This window comes from Dermacentor variabilis, chromosome 9, assembly GCF_050947875.1.
Source record: "Dermacentor variabilis isolate Ectoservices chromosome 9, ASM5094787v1, whole genome shotgun sequence".
Classification (NCBI taxonomy): Eukaryota; Metazoa; Arthropoda; class Arachnida; order Ixodida; family Ixodidae; genus Dermacentor; species Dermacentor variabilis.
The window spans coordinates 124459544-124481161 of NC_134576.1; the positions used below are offsets into that span (position 1 = coordinate 124459544).

Genomic DNA, 21618 nt, shown 5'->3' on the forward strand with positions numbered 1-21618 from the left:
AGCCGCCTGGAAAACTTCCACGTTTCTCCAATATGTACTCGATGGTAATCAGCGCATTGTATCTTATACACGACTCCTGAGAATGATTTAATGGGCAACTTGTCTTTGACATTTATTATCTGTTCCGAAACCGCGGTTCCGAAACGACAGATAGTTCATCAAACTTTGTCAGTGACCGGGACTTTAGCAGGGAAGAAGTTTGGGCGTGTTGGTGGGATGCATTCAGACCGGGATACATAGCGCAAAGTGTATATATATACACATAGATACATAGCTGGTGAGTATATATATATTCACCAGCTGCAATAAATCAATTGTTGAAAGTTAGCGCTCGTCCTGTGTTCTGCTTGTCCCTGTGTAATTTTCGCGCTATGTATCCCGGTCTGAAGACCGGGACTGTTCTCTTAATTAGTCCTAATGAATTAGTCAACATGTCAAATACTATATATAAATGAAAAGTGTCGATGTGAAAATTGTAGAGCAACACGAAAAACTCCCGATACAGCTTTCTGCTGGTCATTATGTGCTACATTATAGTGTTTGTCCAAGTGTGAAAGAGTGCCGCGAAAAACACGCAAAGTGCCTCGAGTGGCCAGTCGCACGACAATTTCGCGCGTATTCACGGGCTTCTTTCACGCCTAGAAAAACTTTTATGTACCACGTATTGAGCTTGAACGTGGTCTTTCATACTCCTCTACAATTTTCTCATTTACGTATTTCATCTTACTGTAATATTTCCAGAGTTGATTATTTATTTAAGACTAATTATATAAGTAGGCGAAATGCAAAAGAAATAATCTAAGTATCTCCAAGCGATGGCAAACAACATCACCTTGGTTCCTTTCGGCCACGTGGCATTTGCGTATTTTAAAATCTGTCGTGCATGATAGTTGGGGCACCCTCTATATGTAAGGCACATAGCGTATTCATGCGGTGGAGCGGATCAGCTCTCCCAGGTGTAGGTAAGTAAGGGTGGGATGTTCGAGAGAGTTAAAAAGTGTAGATAACAGTGTACATCGGTCCATTCCCAATAACCAAGGAGTGCGTTGGGTATTTAGCACACGCTTGGTACGCCGGTTTGCCAGGTCTCTTCTCCTTGTGGTCTTTGATGGCATCGATGTGGTAAATGTAAGTGTTTTTGCCTGGCGAAATAGAACATATCGCTATCTCATCTGTTTCTGGGAACCCGGAAAGAGTGACATAATTCAAGCACAGACGTCCAGAACACACGTACAGAAGCCACGGGAATAAAAAAAGAAGGCTGTAGTTCCAAAAGACTATTCTTCTGTTCGACGCACAGAAAGCAACATCTTAAAAGTAACTTTCGCCAACTTGGTCACGCCTATCACCTTTACCTAACCTGAAAATTCGGGCAAGTATAAATAGTCAAGCTTTACTTCACCGGCACGGAGTGTGACAGCGACGCCGCAGCAACTTCATGACGTCACGCTCTGCAGTTTATTCATAAATCGGCGCTCTGCTTTCACCATTCTTTCGGGTATAGGCAGTGGCAGGGTCAACGTAGGCCTCGAACGGAGGCGGAACTTTGTGCCCCATAAGACGATACCGCAAGTACGGCTCGGCTTACATGGCTTTGAGGCGACAAGAAGCAGCGAGATAACACCAAGCGGCGAAAGACGGAATGTCGACGTCGGCGAGATAGTGTGAAGAAGGCGGCGAGCAGACGGCTCGTGAGAACCTGCAGAGACGAGCCTACGTCGACGACCATTGCCATTGGTGATGTCGGCTACCTAGGTGAAAAGAAACGGATCGATCTTGGTGCTCGAAAAAGATGATCCGGATTCGGCGTGGATCTGGTATATCGGTGCTGTTCTGCGGTGCCTTCTTATACGTGCTGCAAGGTCTCACGTGAGTAATCGTGTGTACCTGAAAACCTTCGCGAAAGAAATGATTCATCTGGACAGGAGTGCAACTCGCAGAAAACAAAGTCCTTGTGCCGTGGTTAATGCGAGCCGCTATGTGAACGCGCCGGTGCTGCGTCAACTAAAAGATACCGGATTGTGCAACAAATGCGACTGTAAGACAGTGTGCACACACTGTCTGACGTTTTATGCCTCAGTGGGGCTTTCACACTGAGCATGACAGGCCGCTGGAGAGAGGGAATGAGACAGAGGAAAGGGGAAAGGCAGGGAGGTTAACTAGACGGGAAAATCCGGTTTGCTACCCTACGCTGGGGAAAGAGGGGATAGGGAGGTAGAGTGATAACAAAGTTGAGATAAAGAAAGAAAGGAGCATATACATACGATCACAGTCGGTCAATGTCGCCCCAAACGGTCACCGCACGGCATAGTAGCACTTGCAGCACTATGAACATCTGTTCGTGCTACAGCCGCTTGTCCAATTCTGTTGCCCTTAAGAACTGAATCACTGCCCTCGCCCTCTGCTGCGATGGCTTGTAATGGCGGTATTTTCAAATAAGTTCCTCTGTTAGTGGTCTTCGGTCAAAGCGCGCTATCGCGTTTGCGAGCGAGCGTCTCTGTAATTATAACGAGGACAGTCACAGAGAATGTGTTGAAGAGTCTCCTCGTTACCACAGTCATCACACGAGGCGTCGTCGGCCCATTTCGCCTTGAGCACATTCAGTGGCTATATCGCTGCGCTTCTGTGCTCTAGATTCCGGGTTCGATTCTGGCTGCCGCCACACGCTGGCGCATTTGGATTTCAGGAAAGCTTGCTGTTGGGGCTAGTTGGTGCATGAAGTATTAAAACAAGAATAGCGCAAGAAGCGGGGCAAGCTTGTGTCTCTTTTCTGACCTCTTATTTTCACCATTTTTGTTGTGAAATGCATTTTTGGGTCCCAACATGTCATATCAAATGGTTCGATCGATTCTCTTGTCGTGATTGTGTCGACCCTCGTACGTGCATTGTGCAAAAGCTTCGGAAAGCAATAAACCGGTTGCAAGTCAGTGCGGCTCCTTTCGTTATTTTTTCCCCTTTTGGCCATGTTTTACTTTTCTGTTTTAATTTCAGCTAAGATCTCGCCGCTGCAGCAACACAAAGCTCGAGGTTACGGGTTCGATCCCAGCAGTGGCGGCCGCATTCCGGTTGAGGTGGAATGCAGAGCTGCTTGCGTAGCGTGCGTTGGGTTCACGTTAAAGAACACCAGAAGATCAGAATTAATTTGTAGACCCAATCTATGAGGCCTGCCTCGTAATCAGATCGTTGTTTGAACACGTGAAGCGCAAGAATTTTATTTATTTCGTTTAAGCTATGCTGTATATACCGGGTGGCAGCTAACACTGAGGAAACATTGGAAAAAAATGGTGTGCTGCGCTAATCTTCGACTTAGGTGTCTCAGTGGCTCGCGCAGCTGTTGCGAGCGAGGGAGCGAGCGAGCAGGTGTGCGTTGGCAGAGCAGAAGCGAGAGAGGAGGGAGTGACGTCACAACCCCTCTGCTAGGCAGATGTTCAGTCTATGTTATGCAACTAGTTTCCATTAATTAGCCGGTTAAACAACATGTCTTCTTGTGTGTGACGTCATTATTGACGTCATTACTTCCGCGCTCTATTTCCGGGTTTCTAGGAATTTCGCAAGGTCATGCTCCCGTGGCATGTGTCTAAAGTCTACGATTATGTGCCTGGTGTGCCGTAATGAGTGATTTCCAAATAATTCTAATTATTCGTAGCACTTCAGTAACTCAACTTGTAACTAAACTTATGCGCTGATATCAAATTTGTAATGAAACCCACGAATTTTGTACTGCCCTAGTGTTTCTATCTTTATTTATTGATATTGAATTTCGTCCCCGGACGACTCAGGAGGTAACCGGAAGTGCTGCGCAGGAAACGAGGGTGTCACTCGATGTTCGTGCCGCAAAAATTAAAGAAAAGCACGTTGAGACGTATATAGCTGACACTTGACCCGTAAGATCTGTTTTGAATTCGACCGATGACCTTGTTCACTGTTACCATTGTCATTCGAGCATTGACTTCAATGCTGGGCAGAAGTTCGCCCAATAAAGAGTTGGATTCTACATCTGCGCTTTCCGGATGTCTTCGATTCCTGACCTACACTGTGGCGTGGGAACACACATGCGCTATATGGGACCCATGCCAATTTTAGCCAAGCTCAGTAAGCGTGACGTCATGCCATCCAGATGATCTGCACATTACGTGACCCAGTACGTCGCAGCTCTCTACTTGTATCCCTGCGCAACTGACAAAAACCAACCCCAAAAAACCGTTCATCATGTGACTTCGCGAGTGCTTACATCGATGTAATCTGCTTTTAGCGTCGCTGAATTTGGCTCGCAGTCATAATTATCCTATATTATACTCCCTGCCTGGACAAAGGCTTCTCCCAGTAATCTCCAATTTACCCTGTATTGCGGCGGTAGGCTCATCCCGATTCGGACAAATTTCTTTATTTGAAGACAGTGCACCTCTTCCCTTGGGACCCATTCTGGCTCTACTTGGTAATCGGTAATATGCTCTATAATCATTAAATGACCTGCCCCAATTCCGTTTCTTAGCTAATATATTACCCCGCCCCACCACCATAACTCTCTAATATACATCGCTGTCTTCCCCTTTTTTAACATTGTGCTATTTTATTTTCCATTCCAGCATTTGTTTCGTCGTTTTTAACTCGTCTGATGTGTACCTTCATGGTTCTTGGTTGCTTTGTTGCGGTAGTATTTCTCGCGAGTGTCAAGAGTTGACAAGCGAAAGCTCGTTTTTCCTGTTTTTACAAACGCCGTACAAGTTCTAGAAATCGCCTTGTTTAGGAAAATTATCGTGCTCTGCCACCCAAAATCCCTGTCATCACGCCACCCGCTGTCGTACATCTGAAAGCATTTGTCTGCGCAAAGCTGTGTACGCGACACGCCGCATCTCGGATCTCAACGGAACGATCTTCCCGCGAACATAATTCTACGCAGCTGTGTTGCACAAGACCACCATCGAATCAATCTTGTGCCCATTAGACATTACCCACCCTCCACCTAAAGCGCCGGACACAATGACGTCACTGGGCAATATAAAAATAAATCATGATGTTATAGCTTTGTGGTGGGAGTTTGCCAGGATATCACCACCACGTGTATTGTTCTTGCGCTTTTTCTGGACTACGAATTCCTTCTTCAGTGGTAAGATTGGACGCTTCATCATAATTTCTAGCACAAGGACAATCTTTGTCAAACACATTAAAGAATTGAGATGATCGTACTCTGAATAGACAGACAGTACTAGAGCACCGTCCCCACCGATCATCGACTCAGGAGGCAGTGAAGGTACTTTTGTGCTTTCTCAGAACGTCTGGTTTGCGCGAGTGGCTTTACCTCACGTACAGTCCGAGCACGTCTCTATACCTTCTTTCTCCCTTCTTTCTCCTCCCCTTCTCTCTCTTCCTCCTTTCTTCACCCAGCGCAGGGTAGCCAACCATCCTCTTGAGTGGTTAACATCCCTGCCTTCCTTATATTCATCTCTCTATCGCTCTCTCTTCATCATTACAGAAGTGTAGTTTGCTAATATGATTTAATTTATTATTGAACTAGTGGCGTCAAATATAGAGGTTCTTATTTGCTTGTTTACTTACATTTTGCAGTGATGGGTGCATCGTGACCGCTCCTAGCCTCGTCCGGCTGGGTGCTCAAGAAACGGTACTTGTCATGAACAGGGGAAACGCAACCAGAAATGTCACACTGCAGGCTACTGACTACCCTGCTGAAGCTCGCCTTCTCTTTATGCAGTCGTTTCTACTCAAAAACGGTAAGCGTGAGTCCCATCTTTATGGAGGCGCTTCGTATAAGGAAGCATACTTCGAACGGGCGCTGCAGGTGGGCTCAGGCCGTCGCCGTGCTGATCTGGTATCCACGGTGTATGTGTAGGCCACGTTCAGAGTGTCTGTCACGTGATCTGCTGAGAGGGTGAGAGCGACGACTCTAGAGCCGAACTATGCGAGAGCCAGAAGGCTGGTGCCTTGTTATGCGCTGTACTTCGGTGCATCGCGTTAGCTGTGACGTGAAGTGATGAGGTTTTTCTTTAGGAGTGGTAGGAGGCGAAAGGTTAAAGGGAGCAGCAGCATCGCGGTGTGCGTTAGCTTCGAGATAAAGGCGCGCGCGCGTTTTCAGCTGGCGGTGAACCTCATGACGGCAGCGTTATGACCACGAGTGCTCCCAGTCGTCGAGTGAATTGTGTCGTTGGATGGTCTGACACCACGCGTGTTTAGTAATAGTAAGGCAAACACTTACTGCATTTTACACAGCCCTTAACGCTATGAGCCTTATTATTGTAACACCTAGATATATCTATCGGGTCGTCGCCATTCGCGCGATACTGCAGCGGTACTGCTTCCCTCTATAGCCGCCATACACCTCAGTTACGGGCGAATGTGCTCTGGCTGGTGCCCAGTATCTGGCATGCAAAGCGATTTGCTTGTGCGTGTACGTGACCAGCTGCGTCTAGAAAGAGAGAGAGAGAGAGCAAATAATAAATGATAGGTAGGGAGGTTAACCAGGACTGAGCCCGGTTCGCTACCCTACACTGGGGAAAGGGAAAAGGGGGCGGAGAAAGTCCAATGGGGATATCATTCGGTCACTCAGTCTGTATCACAGACGCTGACTCAATCCGGTAGCTTTCAAATATCGCAGCAGCGCTTTTGTGGCCTTTTGTAGCTGCGATGAGTGAGGCCATGGTCCAAAGATCTTGTTCAAGGTTAACGGTTTTCTATCTAACTGATTGAGAGCCGTGCAGAGGTCATGTCTTTCATTTTCAAAAGATGGGCAGTAGCACAGTAGATGGTCTATACACTCTAAAACAAAATTACACCCTTTGGGTTGTATTTTGACACACAACAATAAACGTCATCTGTCTTGTCCGCATTTCCTTTCTTTAACGCTGCGAGCCCGGTACTTCCCAGTAACGAACGGCTTGCGCGTTGGCAGCATAACATAGCATTCCTGACAGGAAAGTAGCGGGCGCGGCATGTTCAAGAAAGGAAACGCAAGCAAGGCAGATGACGATTATTGTTGTGTGGCAGATATACACCCCCAAGGGTTTACTTTTGTCTGAGAGTGTAGTTTCCTCGACACCGCAGGCATTTAACTAGGCGCTATCAGCCATTCCAATAAAAACGTATATACATTGGTGAATGCGACACCCAAGCGTAAGCGGCACAGCATGGTTTCCTCATTACGTGTAAGGGCTGGTAAAAGCCGCAGTGTCATACATAATTCGAGGGAATGCAATCGATGTTGGGTGAATTCAGGCGTGTGGCACTTCTCCAATGTCATATGGTGCGCAAACTTGCTTACTGCGTCAGTCCGCGATAAAGGTACAGAAACAAAGGTTGCTCCTTCGTGTGGTTTCCTAGCAGCTTCATCAGCGAGGTCGTTGCCGGAGATAGCGCAATGGCCAGGCAGTCACTGAAACACGACGTCGTGTCCTTTCGCGGTAATGTGATGGTGCATTTCTCGTAACTCCTACACGAGTTGTTCACAGGAGCCGCGATGAAGAGATGACAGAAAAAATTGTAAGGCCGCCTTCGAATCCCAGATTAGCCGGTTGGTTGTCAATATAATAAACGGCAACTTGTAGGGCAATAAGCTCCGAACCGGTCGATGTTCTCAAGTGAGAAATCTTGTATCAGATGCTTAGTGATCATGATAGTATAACCACTGCGCCGGTGGAGCTAGTCTGAGTGGAAGAGCCATCAGTATATATATGCACTCGGTCAAAGTAAAAAGTGGGCAAATAATCCAGAGCTGCTTGCTTCAAGGACAAGGTCAGCAGGTTGTTCTTCTTTCTTATGCCTGGAACCGAAAGACGCACTTGAGGTTGTTTTAAACACCGATAAAGAGTGCTCGATATAACTGTAGAATGCAGCCCACTGACGAGCCCCATGTTTTGCCGGCAATGAACTTGAAGACGCGAACAATAGATGTGAGCTTCTGCTTCAAGTGGACAACCTGAGGGCTTCAAGAGAGGTCCCGGTCAACAATGACACCCAAAAACGGATTATTTCTCTTGCAGGAAATACACTGGCCATTGATGCATACTGGATAACGAGACATCGCTTATCGCGTGAAGGCCACTAACGCACATTTTTCTTTTGAGACTCTATAAAGTGAACAGTGCACAAACCAGCGTAGCTACAGAACTAGTAATATTCGCAAGAAATGAGCCCTATACGCAGCCGTACACGTCTACAATGAACTAATCTGAACGCCGTCAAAGCAAACGTTGATAATGTTGAACTGTACGTCCAGTGTTTATCAGGAGTGTATCTTCGCACTTGAAATGGTGCAAGGCAACTCCATTCGTTTTATATTTATTAACTACAACCTTATCATCGGCGTCACCGGCATCGCGGTCATGATGATCATGAGGGCTTTTCGTGTCCTCTGCAAGATGAACACAGCGCTCGGCAATCTTGATTTACCTTGACCTCGTTTCAGCTGACTCCACCTTGCGCAGCCACAGAACATGCGTAACTTCAGCAAAAAAAAAAAAATCAGCCTAAACTTGCAATCCCTGTCCTGTTGACGTGCGCAGGTTCATTTGATTCGACTTTTCGTTCGTAAGTGTCGTTTGCCATTCGACGGACGCCCACGCTTACAATACGCCAAACAGCACCATTGGCTGATATCTGTTTGCTTACAAACAGTTCTAGCGTAACAATATTTTCTGCGAGGGCGGACTACCACATATTTTGCAGTGATTCTTGTTGAACCCAGAAAAAAGATGGAATAAACTTCCCGCATCAATTTTAACAATTCTGACATGATCTGTTAAGCTAGTGTCGTTTAGTCAGAAACTTACTTTCTCACTCGTATTTTTATAGCTCTTTCCCCTTTGCGACGTTTATTCTACCATGAGGGTGTGCATAATAATAAACGTTGCAAGTGCTGTATTATTATAAGCTGTTTCAACTGTACCTATCGCACAGAGTATTCTCAGACATCAGGATTAATGTAGCGCACTTCCAAACACCGCCCTCTGCTTATTCATCGCAACAGGTGAGGAGAAACTCGTGTACCTGAGACTCGACGAGACAAAATTTTCCAGCGAGGACCTCCAGTCAAATCGTTCGATGCTTGTTTCCCTGAGAGTCCAGTGCGGTGGCGAGTTCAACAAGACGGCAGTTTTGGTGCTGAAGCCGAGTTCGGGGTACATATTCGTCCAGACGGACAAGCCCGTCTACAGCCCGGGGCAGGACGGTAAGTGCACAAATTTTTTAAGCTCCCTGCTCCCTTTCCACAATGTGCCTGTGAGCGCGTACGAAACAAGCAAGGTTGCGGCGAATTTGTCCGGTATTTTGATGTTGCAAGTACCTCAAGTGGAAGTGCGCATGCGCAATAGTGTCAAGTGTGTTTGATGAATTCGGTGGTGATTTAACGGTGAATTCGATAGAAATGTGTTAGCGCTACGTCGTATCCTTCTTTAATTCGAGATCTCAAAGTGTTATTGTAACGTGTGGCTGCACGTCTTGACAGACGACTAGTGGAATTGCAAAGTGTTGTTACATGTCTTGCCACTTCGAGGAGCGAAGTGCGGCTGGCGGAGGTCCGGAGCAGATCACCGTAAGTTGCGCTATATATTTTATCGTGGTCGTAATCAGCCTATTTTTATATAAACTGCTCGACGAAAGCATCCTCCAGCGATCTCCAACTGCCCCTATCTTGCGCTAGCTGATCCCAACCTGCGCCTGAAAATTTCCTAATTTCGTCGCCCCACTTAATTTTCTGCCGTTCTCGACTGCGCTTCCCTTCCCGTGGCACCTATTCTGCAACTTTGACTGTCCAACGGCTAACTACCCTGCGTATTACATGGCCTGCCCAGCTGCGTTTTTTTCCCTAATGCCAACTAGGATATCGGCCTATCCCCATTTGCTCTCTCATTCACGCCGCTCTCTTCATGTCTCTTAACTTTACGCGTAACATATTTCGTCTCATCGCTCTTTGCGCGGTCTATAGCTTGTTCTCGAGCTTCTGTGTTAATCTCGAAGTTTCTGCCCCATAGCACTGTTTGAATGCAATGATTGTATACTTTTGTTTTCAACGACAACGGTAAGCTCGCACTCAGCATTAGGTATTGCCTGCCGCATGCGGTCCAACCCATTTTACAGCAGAGCTGTCAAGGGCTAGTTTCCCCGCAATCGTGCCCGGGTGTAGAAAAAAAAAAACCGAAGATACTGCGATGCCGGGCCGACCCGCGGCGGGGGTGACGCAGGCATTAACCACTTCCCATACGTGGGGCGATCGCAACGATAGTACAACACCGGGCCGACCCGCGGTGGAGGTGTAGTTTGCCGTCAAGGGGCCCGAATGCACAGCTTGGCTGGTCGTACTTCGTCACAGAGTGGAAGGGCACTGAATTTTTATTCTATCAATTCCCTTCTCGTTATCAGGGTCCCACGTCAGCAATTAACCTAGCTTAATTTACTTCTGCACAGACGAGAACCTGATTGACGGTCATGAATTCTTGCTGCCCTTGTGCCATAATAATCTTCAACCATACTCTTACACTTTCTCGGCTAAGGTCTTCCACCACTTGGTGCAACTCCTCCCAGTGTTGCTGAACAGGCCTATATATATATATATATATATATATATATATATATATATATATATATATATATATATATATATATATTGTAGTGGGTAATATGCAAGTGGCACTGTAGTTGTAGTGGGTAATATGCATGTGGCACTGTGCGGACTGCCACCGCTGCGGCGCGAGACACGAGCGCGGGTTGTTGATGCGAAGCGCTAGGACTCGTGATCTAGAGCTACCTGCGATCCCTCGAACGAGCTACAATAAACCCCATTTCATTTGGTGGAGGTGCGGGGTAACCTCGAAAACTGGAACTCCGAAGCCGGACGCTACCGACTGCTGCGACCATGCCTGACGAAACCACCCGGGAAGATGCACCACAGCCTCCGACGGTCATCGTTTCCGGTGCATTGCGCCAGCGTGATCCTGCCATCTTTAGCGGCACCGATGATCATGACGTGGAGGATTGGTTGTCATCTTACGAAAGGGTGAGCCAGCATAACAAGTGGGACGACGTCACGAAGTTGCACAATGTGCTGTTTTACTTAACCGGCGTCGCGAACCTCTGGTTCCGAAACCACGAACACGATTTCACAACGTGGAGCAGATTCAAGACAAGTTTCACAGAAGTGTTCGGGCGCCCCGCTGTGCGCAAGCTTCGCGCAGAACAACGCTTACGGGGGCGCGCGCAACATCACGGTGAAACGTTCACAAGTTACATCGAAGATGTCATTGACCTGTGTAAGCGCGTGAATCCGTCAATGGCGGAACAGGACAAGATAAACCACATTATGAAAGGCATTGATGAGGACGCATTTCAAATGTTGCTAGCGAAGGATCCGCGTACCGTGGCCGAAGTTATCAACTTGTGCCAAAGTTTTGACGAGCTACGGAAACAACGCATCTTAGCTCGGCGCCCACCGCCTACGGAAGATTCGTTAGCAGCATTGGTTATTGGCGACAACCACACAACTTTGCTGACGCAAATAAAAGAATTTGTGCGCGAGGAGGTCGCGCGACAGCTCTCGATTTTGCCGACCACGGAGAAGCCTTCTCAATATTTGGCTCCAGCGATCCGACAAGTAATTCAAGAGCAAGTGACCGAAGCTCTTCCACCTCCGTGTCAGCCGGCTCTCGTGGCCGCGCCTCTGACGTATGCTGAAGCCGCTGCACGGGCGCCTCGTCTGCCGGGATTCTCGCCTCCGCCTTCAGCGCCTCCCCAGCCGTTGTTCTCTCATCCGCCCTCGCCTCGCCAGCCGGTCGCTCCCTTTTTCAGCGCACATCAGCAAGGCACAAATCCTTGGCGCACTCCTGACAACCGCCCAATATGCTATGCCTGCGGTACACCGGGACATGTAGCGCGCTTCTGCCGCCGGCGCTTGCCGGCCTTCGTGGGCACCGCGCGACCACCTAGCTCCGGCTTCCGACCATACCGTATGCCTCAGCGACCACCACCGGAAGTCTACGCTGCTGATGACATACCAGCACCGCAGTCACAGCTCTACAATACTCGTCGCTCGCCTTCCCCTCGTCGGCGCTCACTCTCACCCATGCGTCGTAGGCCCAGTGCCAGTACTACTGAGGCGGAAAACTGATTTCCGCAGTTCCTGAGGCACGAACTGCGTCATCGTCGGAACATCAAAGTCCTCGTTTTTCCCCCGCTAACGTTATTGAAGTGTCTGTTGATGGCATCCAATGTCTTGCGCTCGTCGATACAGGTGCTACTGTATCTGTGATTAGTGAGAAACTTTGCCGTGCATTACGGAAAGTGACCATGATGCCTTCGGTATTATTGCTTAGAACAGCCAGTGCACAACAAGTTCAGCCTGTCGCTATGTGCACTGCCAGGGTGTTGATTCGAGACATTTTGTATTCGATTGATTTCTTTGTGCTAACTTGTTGCTCCCACGATGTGATTCTCGGTTGGGATTTTCTGTCGCGCCATCACGCCGTCATTGACTGTGCACGTGCTGAGGTTCAGTTCTCCGTTCTGTGCGATTTGCCGTCTCACGACTTTCAAGTTCATGATGTTACCAGGATCTGTGTCGCTTCAGATACTGACCTTCCCCCTCACAGCGCGGTATTTGTCCCTCTTTCATGCGCATCGCTTGCCGAAGCGACGGTCATGTTTTCACCCGCTGCCGTCTTCATTCGCCGCCTACCTATATTGTTGCCTTTCGCCCTCCTCACAATTCACCATGGGGCTGCAGCAATACTGATTTCTAATCTATATATATATATATATATGATTTCTAATATATATATATATATATATATACAGTGTTCTTTTGTAAAGGGTGCTGATAAACACAATTAGTCTTTCAGGATGTTATAGAACAGATGGAAACTCACGGTCGAGCTACATCGTGCGGCAATTAATTGCACGCAATTTTTTTCAGTTCTGATACGAATTGTGGCTGTGGATGAAGCCTTGCTTCCTTCGGTCAACACCGTTCACCTCGAGATCAAGGTATGGGCAATGACATTAATTAATAAAATAAATGGATCTATGCAGATAAATAATATGTTAGGCTAATCAGTGTCTCAGCTTTAGGAAAGTACACATAAAGAAATGTTCATTCATCGGAAAAGTGGGCGAGAAGCGCTTACACCCAAGTGAGGCTGATGAATTGCACGTGCCGTTAATTCAGTTATTGATCGGTGTCAACTTCTGAGTATTTACGACAAGTTTACTTCAACTCTACAGGCTCAAGAGACGTCGTCGTGGAAGGCGGCAATTGAGAAACCCATTTACCCAGGAGGCGTGATAGGCTGTCGACAAATGTGCCAAAATTCCATAATTTTAAGCCAATGTGTATAGCAGACTAGACTGAAGGAAAGTCATAGTAGTTGGGTGATCCTTTTTGTTTATTCTATTGAGCCATCGTAATTGGAGTATTTATTAGGAATATTGTCGTGCATGAGATAATCTGTTGTTTCGTAATTTACCTTATTTTACCTATTTATTTGTGATTCATCTATCATGTGAGACTAACTAGCCGGTATTTTCGTTGCAGTAGAGTATACATAAACTTGATAAAATGAATATGCAGTAAGGCCATGCCACGTTTTTATCATGAAAATAATTTAATGGCATGCTCCAAGCACGTGCATGAGTTCATTGTTGACTTCAAGCATTACGAAGAAAGAAGGAAACTTATTCCTTGACAAATGCTGTCGGTACGTGGTACGTCGGACATTCCGTCAAATACTGTTGTTCCTGCGGTATTGTAGTCGGGTGCATAAATGCACTGAATTGATTGCAAGCACTTTGGGTCAGCGGAGGGTTACTCTTACCGCAGCCTAACGTCAGCTGTTATTGTATGACATCTGCTGGGCTCAATTGGCAAGAACAGGCCGCGTGCGCATACTTATGTATACAACCGTGAACTGAAAGCGATAAAGAAATATATTCTGAAAAAAGAAAAAAAACAGGTTGAAAATGGCGCGCGCAGCAATCACTCTCTTTGAAGCAGCCCGAAATGTTGCCAACGACATTGTCCCCGGCTTCTAGACGAGCAACGAATTCCTGAGAAAAAAAAAGGTAAGCTGAGCGAGTATTTACACATTCATGTTAGAACTCCGGTGCGCATAAAAAAAAAGAGATATACGGACATATTAGAGACCACGTGACACGAGTGCTTCTGTTCATTTTGACACAGTTTGTTCGACATGAACTACCTGTTGACTGATTCGTCAGCCTTGGTGATCAGCCTCGGTTGCTCGTATATTTTTTTTTTACTTCCATGTAACGCAGAACCCGCAGGACGTTCTGTCCTACGCATGGGACGTTCCGTCCGGGGCCCCGAACACCGGCCTGATCAGCCACACGTATCCCCTGCCCAAGTACCCGATGTTCGGCAAGTGGAACGTCATCGTGACGTATGGACAGCACGTGAGTTGAATATTCCATCTCTTACCCTGATATTAGACAGTTTTAGTATAGCGTACGCTATTCCATTGCGTACGCTAAAAAATAGCGGGTCGTCACTGCGCATGCGCTGAACGCTAAACGAAATAGCGGGTATAGCGGGCGTACGCAACGCAAAGGAGTTAGCGTTAGCGTTTTTGCGGGGTTTGCGGAGCTTGCGGGAAACATGGCGGCGGTCCCGGCTGCCCACTTCGAATTGAATTTGGCGTTGCTTTTGTAAAATGCGCTTCGTTCGTAGCAAATCACTGTGTAAACGGCGTTCGCTTAGTCTCAGGCCGCTTCGACGACAGAGTGTTATGGATAACCTCGTGGTGTTTTCGAGATCGCTTCTCGTTTCGAACGAGTCGAAGCCTAACGAAAGAAACGTTCGAGATGTCAGCGCTACCTGTCGCTAAAGGCGCGAAATAGCCGCAACAACGGCATATGGCCTCTGAGATCCGAAGATATCGCCGGCCAACTAAAATTGTAGAAAACGTGCGCTGCTTAGCGTACGCTATAGTTGCGGACGCTAAACTAAAACTGTCTATTTGCTCGTCGATCGCGGCCCGGACACATTACGGCAATAACTAATTGATTGGTTGGTTGATTCGTCGTGAGGGGTCAACGACCCTGGCACTAGAGTTCGCGCTACACTGGGCAATGTAATAATCATGTTCTTCAAATGGTTGTCCCGATATTCATTGATAGTTGTACCTTCAGCGTACCGTGCCATTTCCATGTACCGGTGTGCGCATTTTGCCTCTTCGTGCGTATATTTCGGCATTCCCGTACTGAATAAGCTATTTGCAAACCGTGCCGGATGTTCTCTTCTTCTTTGTGTTTTGTTATGTAAGCGGTGCTTATGTACATTAGTTGACAACAACTAGGCCTAGTAGTGATTATTCTGATGTGAATGATTTCTCGCTTTTCTGAAGGAAACAAATTATCATAATATGGTTGCATTGGTGCATCTCGATGCTAGGTTAATGTTTTCAGAAATGTTCATCCGGTCACCCATTCCTTTACAAAAATATTCTTCAGAATCACTGCATGAACTTTAGAACTGTGTGTTAGCGTGTTTTTATTTATTTCTTGCACATGCAGAAAAATCGAAAACCCGAGGTCTCCTTCCAAGTGAAAGAATACGGTAAGGCTTCTCCGACTGAAATTCAATTTGTTCGTGCATGGCTGCCCGTTACGGTGCATCTTAAAACATATTCGACCTCGAAACGATGTACGGCGTTGAGTGTTGTCGAGCTGTGAGGAATCGTGAAATTTTGAAGCCTCCTGCGGCTTTGTATGGGGTTTTAGCAACGGACATTTAGGAATAGTCATATGCGTGGTCTCATAGGGGAGTATCTGGGCTGGCTAACGCCCGTTAAGTGAATAAAAAAGATAGCGATGCTGCGTAGTCTCGCAAAGAGGGAGGTGTATCTCGGCTGGCTAACGTCCGTAAAGTGAACAAAAGAGATAACGAACGATAGTAGGGCGCAGAGGGAAGAAAGGTCATGTGATAGGGGAGTATCTGGGCTGGCTAACGTCCGTAAAGTCAATAAAAAAGATGGCGACGCTGCGTGGTCTCGCAAGAAGAGAGGTGTATCTCGGCTAGCTAACGTCCGTAAAGTGAACAAAAGAGATATCGAACGATAGTAGGGCGCAGCAGAAAGAAAGGCCACGTGATCTAACCGCGCGGCGCAGCAGCCGAGTGGGGGAGTGCAGGCGCGCTGGTCGCCGTTGCTGCCGGTTTCGTCTGCTGTCGTCTCCCCTTATTACAACGGCGCGACAGTTGTGGTGAAAAAACACGGGAATGTGAGTCGCGGTAGCCGCCGCAGTGTGTAAGAACCTGATTGTGCATTGCAGAGGTTGACCATTGCCAACACTCCAACAAAGATGGGGAACGTGGGAAGGCTACGCATTGTGCGCACGGCCGAAGAACAAGCCGCGATCACCATCGTTTTGAAATAAGATAAATAGAAATTATGCACACATGTATACGTGTGTGTGAGTGTATGATTTGTAATGGGAAACCTAATCACTGAAAGAGCTTCGCTCGCTAATGCACCGCGGTACGAATGGTCCGGCCCGAATTTTTTTTCTTACAGGCAGCAATGGTCATATGTGAACCATAGGGGTGCGTTTGAATTTGCTTTATATCGCATGTGTGCTACCACTGCGGCCGGAGATCTTGCACCGGTCTGTCTCTCACGCACGCGTTCTCAAAAAAAAAAGAACAAGAAAGCGAGTTGCGCGCAGAACTTCTTCCTCCTCCATCCCGTGTTCCTACTCTAAACCAACAAATGTCATTGGCAAGCCTGTCATTCTGAGTTTGCCGAATGCTTTTAGCCAGAAAGTTCGTGCTCAAAACCAAAACTCATCAAGGAAATTAAAATAAATCAGCGACGATTACCATACTCCCTAATGCGAAATTTGAGCTCAGATCTGTACGCGTTATCATTTCGCGGTATATTGGCTGGCGCGAACAATCTGTCTCGTGTCGCACATTGCAAACGGAGCAAAGTGTGGCACGACCGCCTCGCTAATCGAGAGATGGCGGGACGCAGTACGTAGGTGAGGAGTGGGCGTGATTGACAGCAGCCGCCGCAGATAGACCTCCGCTCATGCAGCCCTTTGTTTCCATATACGGTACCGTTGGCGTCATCGCTGAACAGACGACGCGCGTTACTCTGGCGCCATTTCGTAGCCAGCGTAGCTGCAAAGACTGTCTTGTGCGGCACCTCGCTTTTCTCCCCACGCTTTCGCCATGCCCTCCCTCCTCCTCCACTTTCCTCCTCGCGCTCTCTTCGCTATCGCCGTCTTCTATCGCCCTCTGCGCTCCCCGTTCACTCTTTCATCCTTCGCTGCGCTCGTTCCCTCGGTTACGCCGAGGGACGACGCCAACACGAAATGCAGGAAGGGGCGCTCAAGGGCTGCGCTCTAAAAAAAATTCTCTTATATTGCTTGCAGGGAATATCCGTCAATAAAGGGTTTGTAATACGTGACGCCTCACGGCGCGACGCCGCAGGTGACACATTGCTTCCATGCAGCGGGGCCAGCTGGCGTCGTGACAACACTGGCTATGCGAAAAACGCCGGGAGCGACGTCGCTAGCGTCTCACCTCGATGTTGCACCGGCTGAGACGGATGTAATGTAAAACAATTTATGCCCTTAAAAGCGATAAAACGGTGTAAATCGATTTGTAACTCCCACCTTTACACGCCGTACAGTATAAGAGCCTGTTGATAAGCCGACTGACACCCTTATTCACTTCTAAGGGTGTGAGTTGTGTGGGAAGTTCTCGGGATTGGCCAGTGCCCAACGAATGTGTCAGATTGATTTAGCTCGACGTTTAATTTCCTGTCGTGCTCAAACCAGTGTATGGAGCACGGTGTGGCATGCGCACATTTGCCCCGCAGTGACGCTAACGCTTGACCGTTCGACCCCTGGCTTCGTCGCTTTTGCAGACAAACGCGGCCGCCTGTCCCCGAGGAATTTCTAACCATCAACTCGCGGGTTCTGCACGCGCGTTGATGCGCTGACAGCACGACGGCGACTCCAACGCGCACTGAGAGTACATAAATTGCTATCTCATCAAAATAAGATGTCAAAGGCAGTCTCATTACGACGGCGATCGCTACGCAGCATAATGCCTGAGAGAACTCAAGTGCCCTTCCTTTGTTCTCGTATGGTTGTACAGCCCCTCCATCTCACGCGCGATTGCTTTGGTGACTATTTCGCATAATAACGAGCTTTAGGATGCCGCATGGTCCATACGTGCAGGTTGTATCGTCATGAATTAACATAACCGTCGCAGTCGCTGTTACATATACAGCCCCTGGTTTATTAATGACGAAAGTTGCAGAAAAACAAACCCCTCACCGGGAAGAACAGTAGGACAGCCTTTTTACCGAGAAGATGAGCTTTTTGTCATAAAGCTTTTTATTCAGTAAGCAAAATGGATCTGCTTGGAGAATTGCGAGATCATTCCAGTAATCCAATGAGCTAAATCGACGCTATAGTCAAATGGTGCCTACTACGCGCGGAAAGCGTGGCATCGTTTCACGAGTTAATGGGACAACTTAGTCGTATCGTGGTGACCATGTGTAGCCCAAAGCGCTCACGGCTTTGCGGATTGGCTCAGTTTAAGTGCTTCGACATGGGGATCACCTAAAACCATCATCAGTGGCCGTTGAGTATCGACGTCTCATGCCACTATTAACACCTTCTATGCCCTTGTGTAAGGGCATTTCTTTTTTTTTTTGACAAACGCAGTATTGCCAACGTTTTCTGTTCATCTTCTGGTGCCGAAGGTGATTCTGCCGAGCAGGCAAGATGGCATCACCGTGAAAGCAAGGTAAGTGAACATCGGCTGGCGCTTTTCTGCGAAAATATAATAGTTCTATATATTGGGCGCTTCGGCGTAATAGCGCACTCAACGTTATTTCATGCGACGAGCTTAGCCTGAAGTCCGCGTAGGTACAGCTGCGCCCTTTACGGAATACCGTACGGCATTCCATATACAGGTGTCAAGTTTACAGACTACTAGATTATCGCGGGCATGGACGGCAGTAGCAACGCTAGCAGTGCCATCTTACGGCTCTTTTTCTAACTACAACGCATTACAAATGTCTTCTTGTTGCATACGAGTGTTCCCGTCAAAGAAAAAAAAAGTGGAATTCATGACCAAAATTTTGTCTCTGTACACGCTGTACGCCAACACCTAACTAGGCTGTAGTTGGCCGCTGCAACAATCGCTCTGTTCCCTCTTTGGCCAAAGGCTGCGCCACAAGATGACACTACTAACGCGGCTACTGTTAACTCAAGCAGGCTAAATGACTCTCTGTCACTGCCTCTTTTCAAAGGGGATGACATTAAATCATCATCATCTCGCGACTACTTTTTGGTCACCCGGTATTACGTAGTAGCAGCAGGCTATAACAATTTACATGTAGTCCTCGATTCTGTATTATACGAGGCCTCGCGAAGAAAACAAAGGAATATATTGTAGTCATCTGTCGTAGCGTCTTTTCCGAATTAATTGCCGCAGCAAGATGGCAATGCGGATCGCACTTTCGGTAAGAGAGCATAACAACGCGGGAAAAAAATGAGAAAAAGCTCGACAACATGGCGCTGCGTGGTCGTATTTTTCTTCCTCTTGTCCGTATTGCTTTTGCGCTCTCACCAAAAGTAGGATAAATTTCTAGCTGTACTTACACCTAGAAATTCTTAAGCGTCAGTGAAATCGACATCTGGCGCGATACTGTGCACTATTTATGCAACCATATTGGCACTCGCGAGAGCTTTACTAGCACAGTTTTCCTACCGTGTTCACCTAGCATCACTATTTTTGATATCACCATCTGTAGATAAAACTACTATTGTTGCTCAACTACTATGATCAGGTAAATTTTAAAAAAATTGCCAAATAATTATTGAAGCCGCTGCCTATGTACAGAAATCACATATGTTAACGGTAACTTGTGAGTAGGCCCGGAATCACAACTGAAGGTACAGGGTGCGCCGTTGGCTAGTGGTCACCAGAGACTACATGGTGTTATAGTGCCTGAAATATACCGGCTGGTGTGCCAATCGTATGTTTACACTTCCGATTATCTTATATTTCGTTAGCAGCTTTCTGCACCTGCTTCTCCATCATGTGTGCATACTTATGATGCACTTATTGCCGTACATTTATTTTCATCCATGTTCCCCAGACTTCAGTCAAAACCAGTTTTGTTCCACAAGTCTCTGGTTTCAGAGGGAAGCCAAGCCCATGTCACCCGGCACTGCCTCATGTGTGATTTCACCTTGACCCCCCCTCCCCCTCCCAAGACGACTGGTCTACAGATCTTTGGTTATCTTCCTACACAGTCAAGATGTCTCGTTTTAGGCTCAGAATGACATTCGATTGGGGATGTGGTTCCCACGGGCAACAATCGTTGGCATGTCCGCAAGAAAGAAAAAAAAACGACAAACGTGCCCTATTCTTTTTTGAATAATCGTGCAAGCATGTGAACAAACCCCAAACGAAGCCGCGCTTTGCGCAGCGGTACGCCTTTCCCGAAGCGCGCAGGGAGGGCCCGATCCACGTGGTTCACCGCATTACGGGACCTTGTGGCCGCCGTCGGCAGGCATCAGCCTAGGGGGTATACACAGATCAACAGTTAAACTAGTCAGTATATCCTAGGCTCTATAGAAGTGCGCAAGTGCAATTTGGCTACGCTGTGCAAGAATGCTCGCCATACTGCGACAGTCTTACTTTCGTTTTACCTGGTTTTCGTTTTCTCACGTACAAATAAGAAAGAAAATAATACAAAACTAATGAAGCGACACTATCCCAGCAGTGGGGAGAGCATGCTTGAACAGTTAGGCCAATCAACATGTGCGTGCCTGCCTCTGTTGATGAATGGCTGATGGCGCGCACAACACCTTCATACTTAGCGATGGCGCGCACAACACCTTCATGAAGGTGCTGAGTGCGCCATCGCCAATTATGAAAATTTTGTGCGCTCACAGCACCTTCATGAAGGTGCTGTGCGCGCCATCGCCAATTATGAAGGTGTTGTGCGCGCCATCGGCCATTCAAAAACAGAGGCAGGCACGAACAAGTTCATTGGCCTAACTGTTCAAGCATGCTCTCCTCACTGCTGGGATAGTGTCGCTTCATTTTCTTGTATTATTTTCTTTCTGCAGTTATGATTCAAAGGGGGGGGGGGCGCTCCCGTACTCGCAGCTATGTCAGTGCGTCGGTAGTGTCTTCGCCAAGGAGGGCCGGCATTGAAAGCAGCAAACAAAATCTACTCCTGAATTATTCATCTCTGCATCCCTTTATTGTCAGAAGTCCTAATACCATGTGTTTTGCTTCAATTTCGCCTTATAACACCTTGACCAACTTGCCTTCTATCTGTGTACAACGGTGATAACTTGATCGTTATCGTCTACCAGCGATAACTTCTCCACAATTTTTAACGTTCCAGCTACGTTTACGGGGAGTCGGTAAAAGGCAGTGCCATTGTTACGCTGTCGGTGCGGAACGAAGTCAACCACGACGTCAAGTTTGGGACCAAACTTGTGGCACAGGTAAGTGTTCCACCTCGAAGACATAATAAGGGAAATAAAATCCAGTATGTAAGTCGTGTCCCCACTATACCCATAGGGGGGGGGGGCACTCAGGGTTAACGGTCAACCACCTGCGCT

The 21618-nt window shown here is 47.4% G+C and overlaps 1 protein-coding gene across 8 annotated transcripts in view; it reads left to right on the top strand.

Moving 5' to 3' along the window:
• LOC142557411 (venom factor-like) overlaps positions 1–21618 on the top strand; it is a 143147-nt gene that overhangs the window by 12529 nt on the left and 109000 nt on the right. For 7 of the 8 annotated variants that reach the window (XM_075669230.1, XM_075669223.1, XM_075669224.1 and 4 more), the window contains exons 3-9: positions 5566–5729; positions 8978–9178; positions 12914–12984; positions 14272–14409; positions 15529–15571; positions 18694–18775; positions 21399–21501. In XM_075669230.1, coding sequence (XP_075525345.1) covers positions 5566–5729; positions 8978–9178; positions 12914–12984; positions 14272–14409; positions 15529–15571; positions 18694–18775; positions 21399–21501 — 802 coding nt within the window. Of the gene's footprint in view, positions 1–1684; positions 1870–5565; positions 5730–8977; positions 9179–12913; positions 12985–14271; positions 14410–15528; positions 15572–18693; positions 18776–21398; positions 21502–21618 lie in introns of those variants that run through there. The other variant, XM_075669225.1, reaches the window with a different exon arrangement.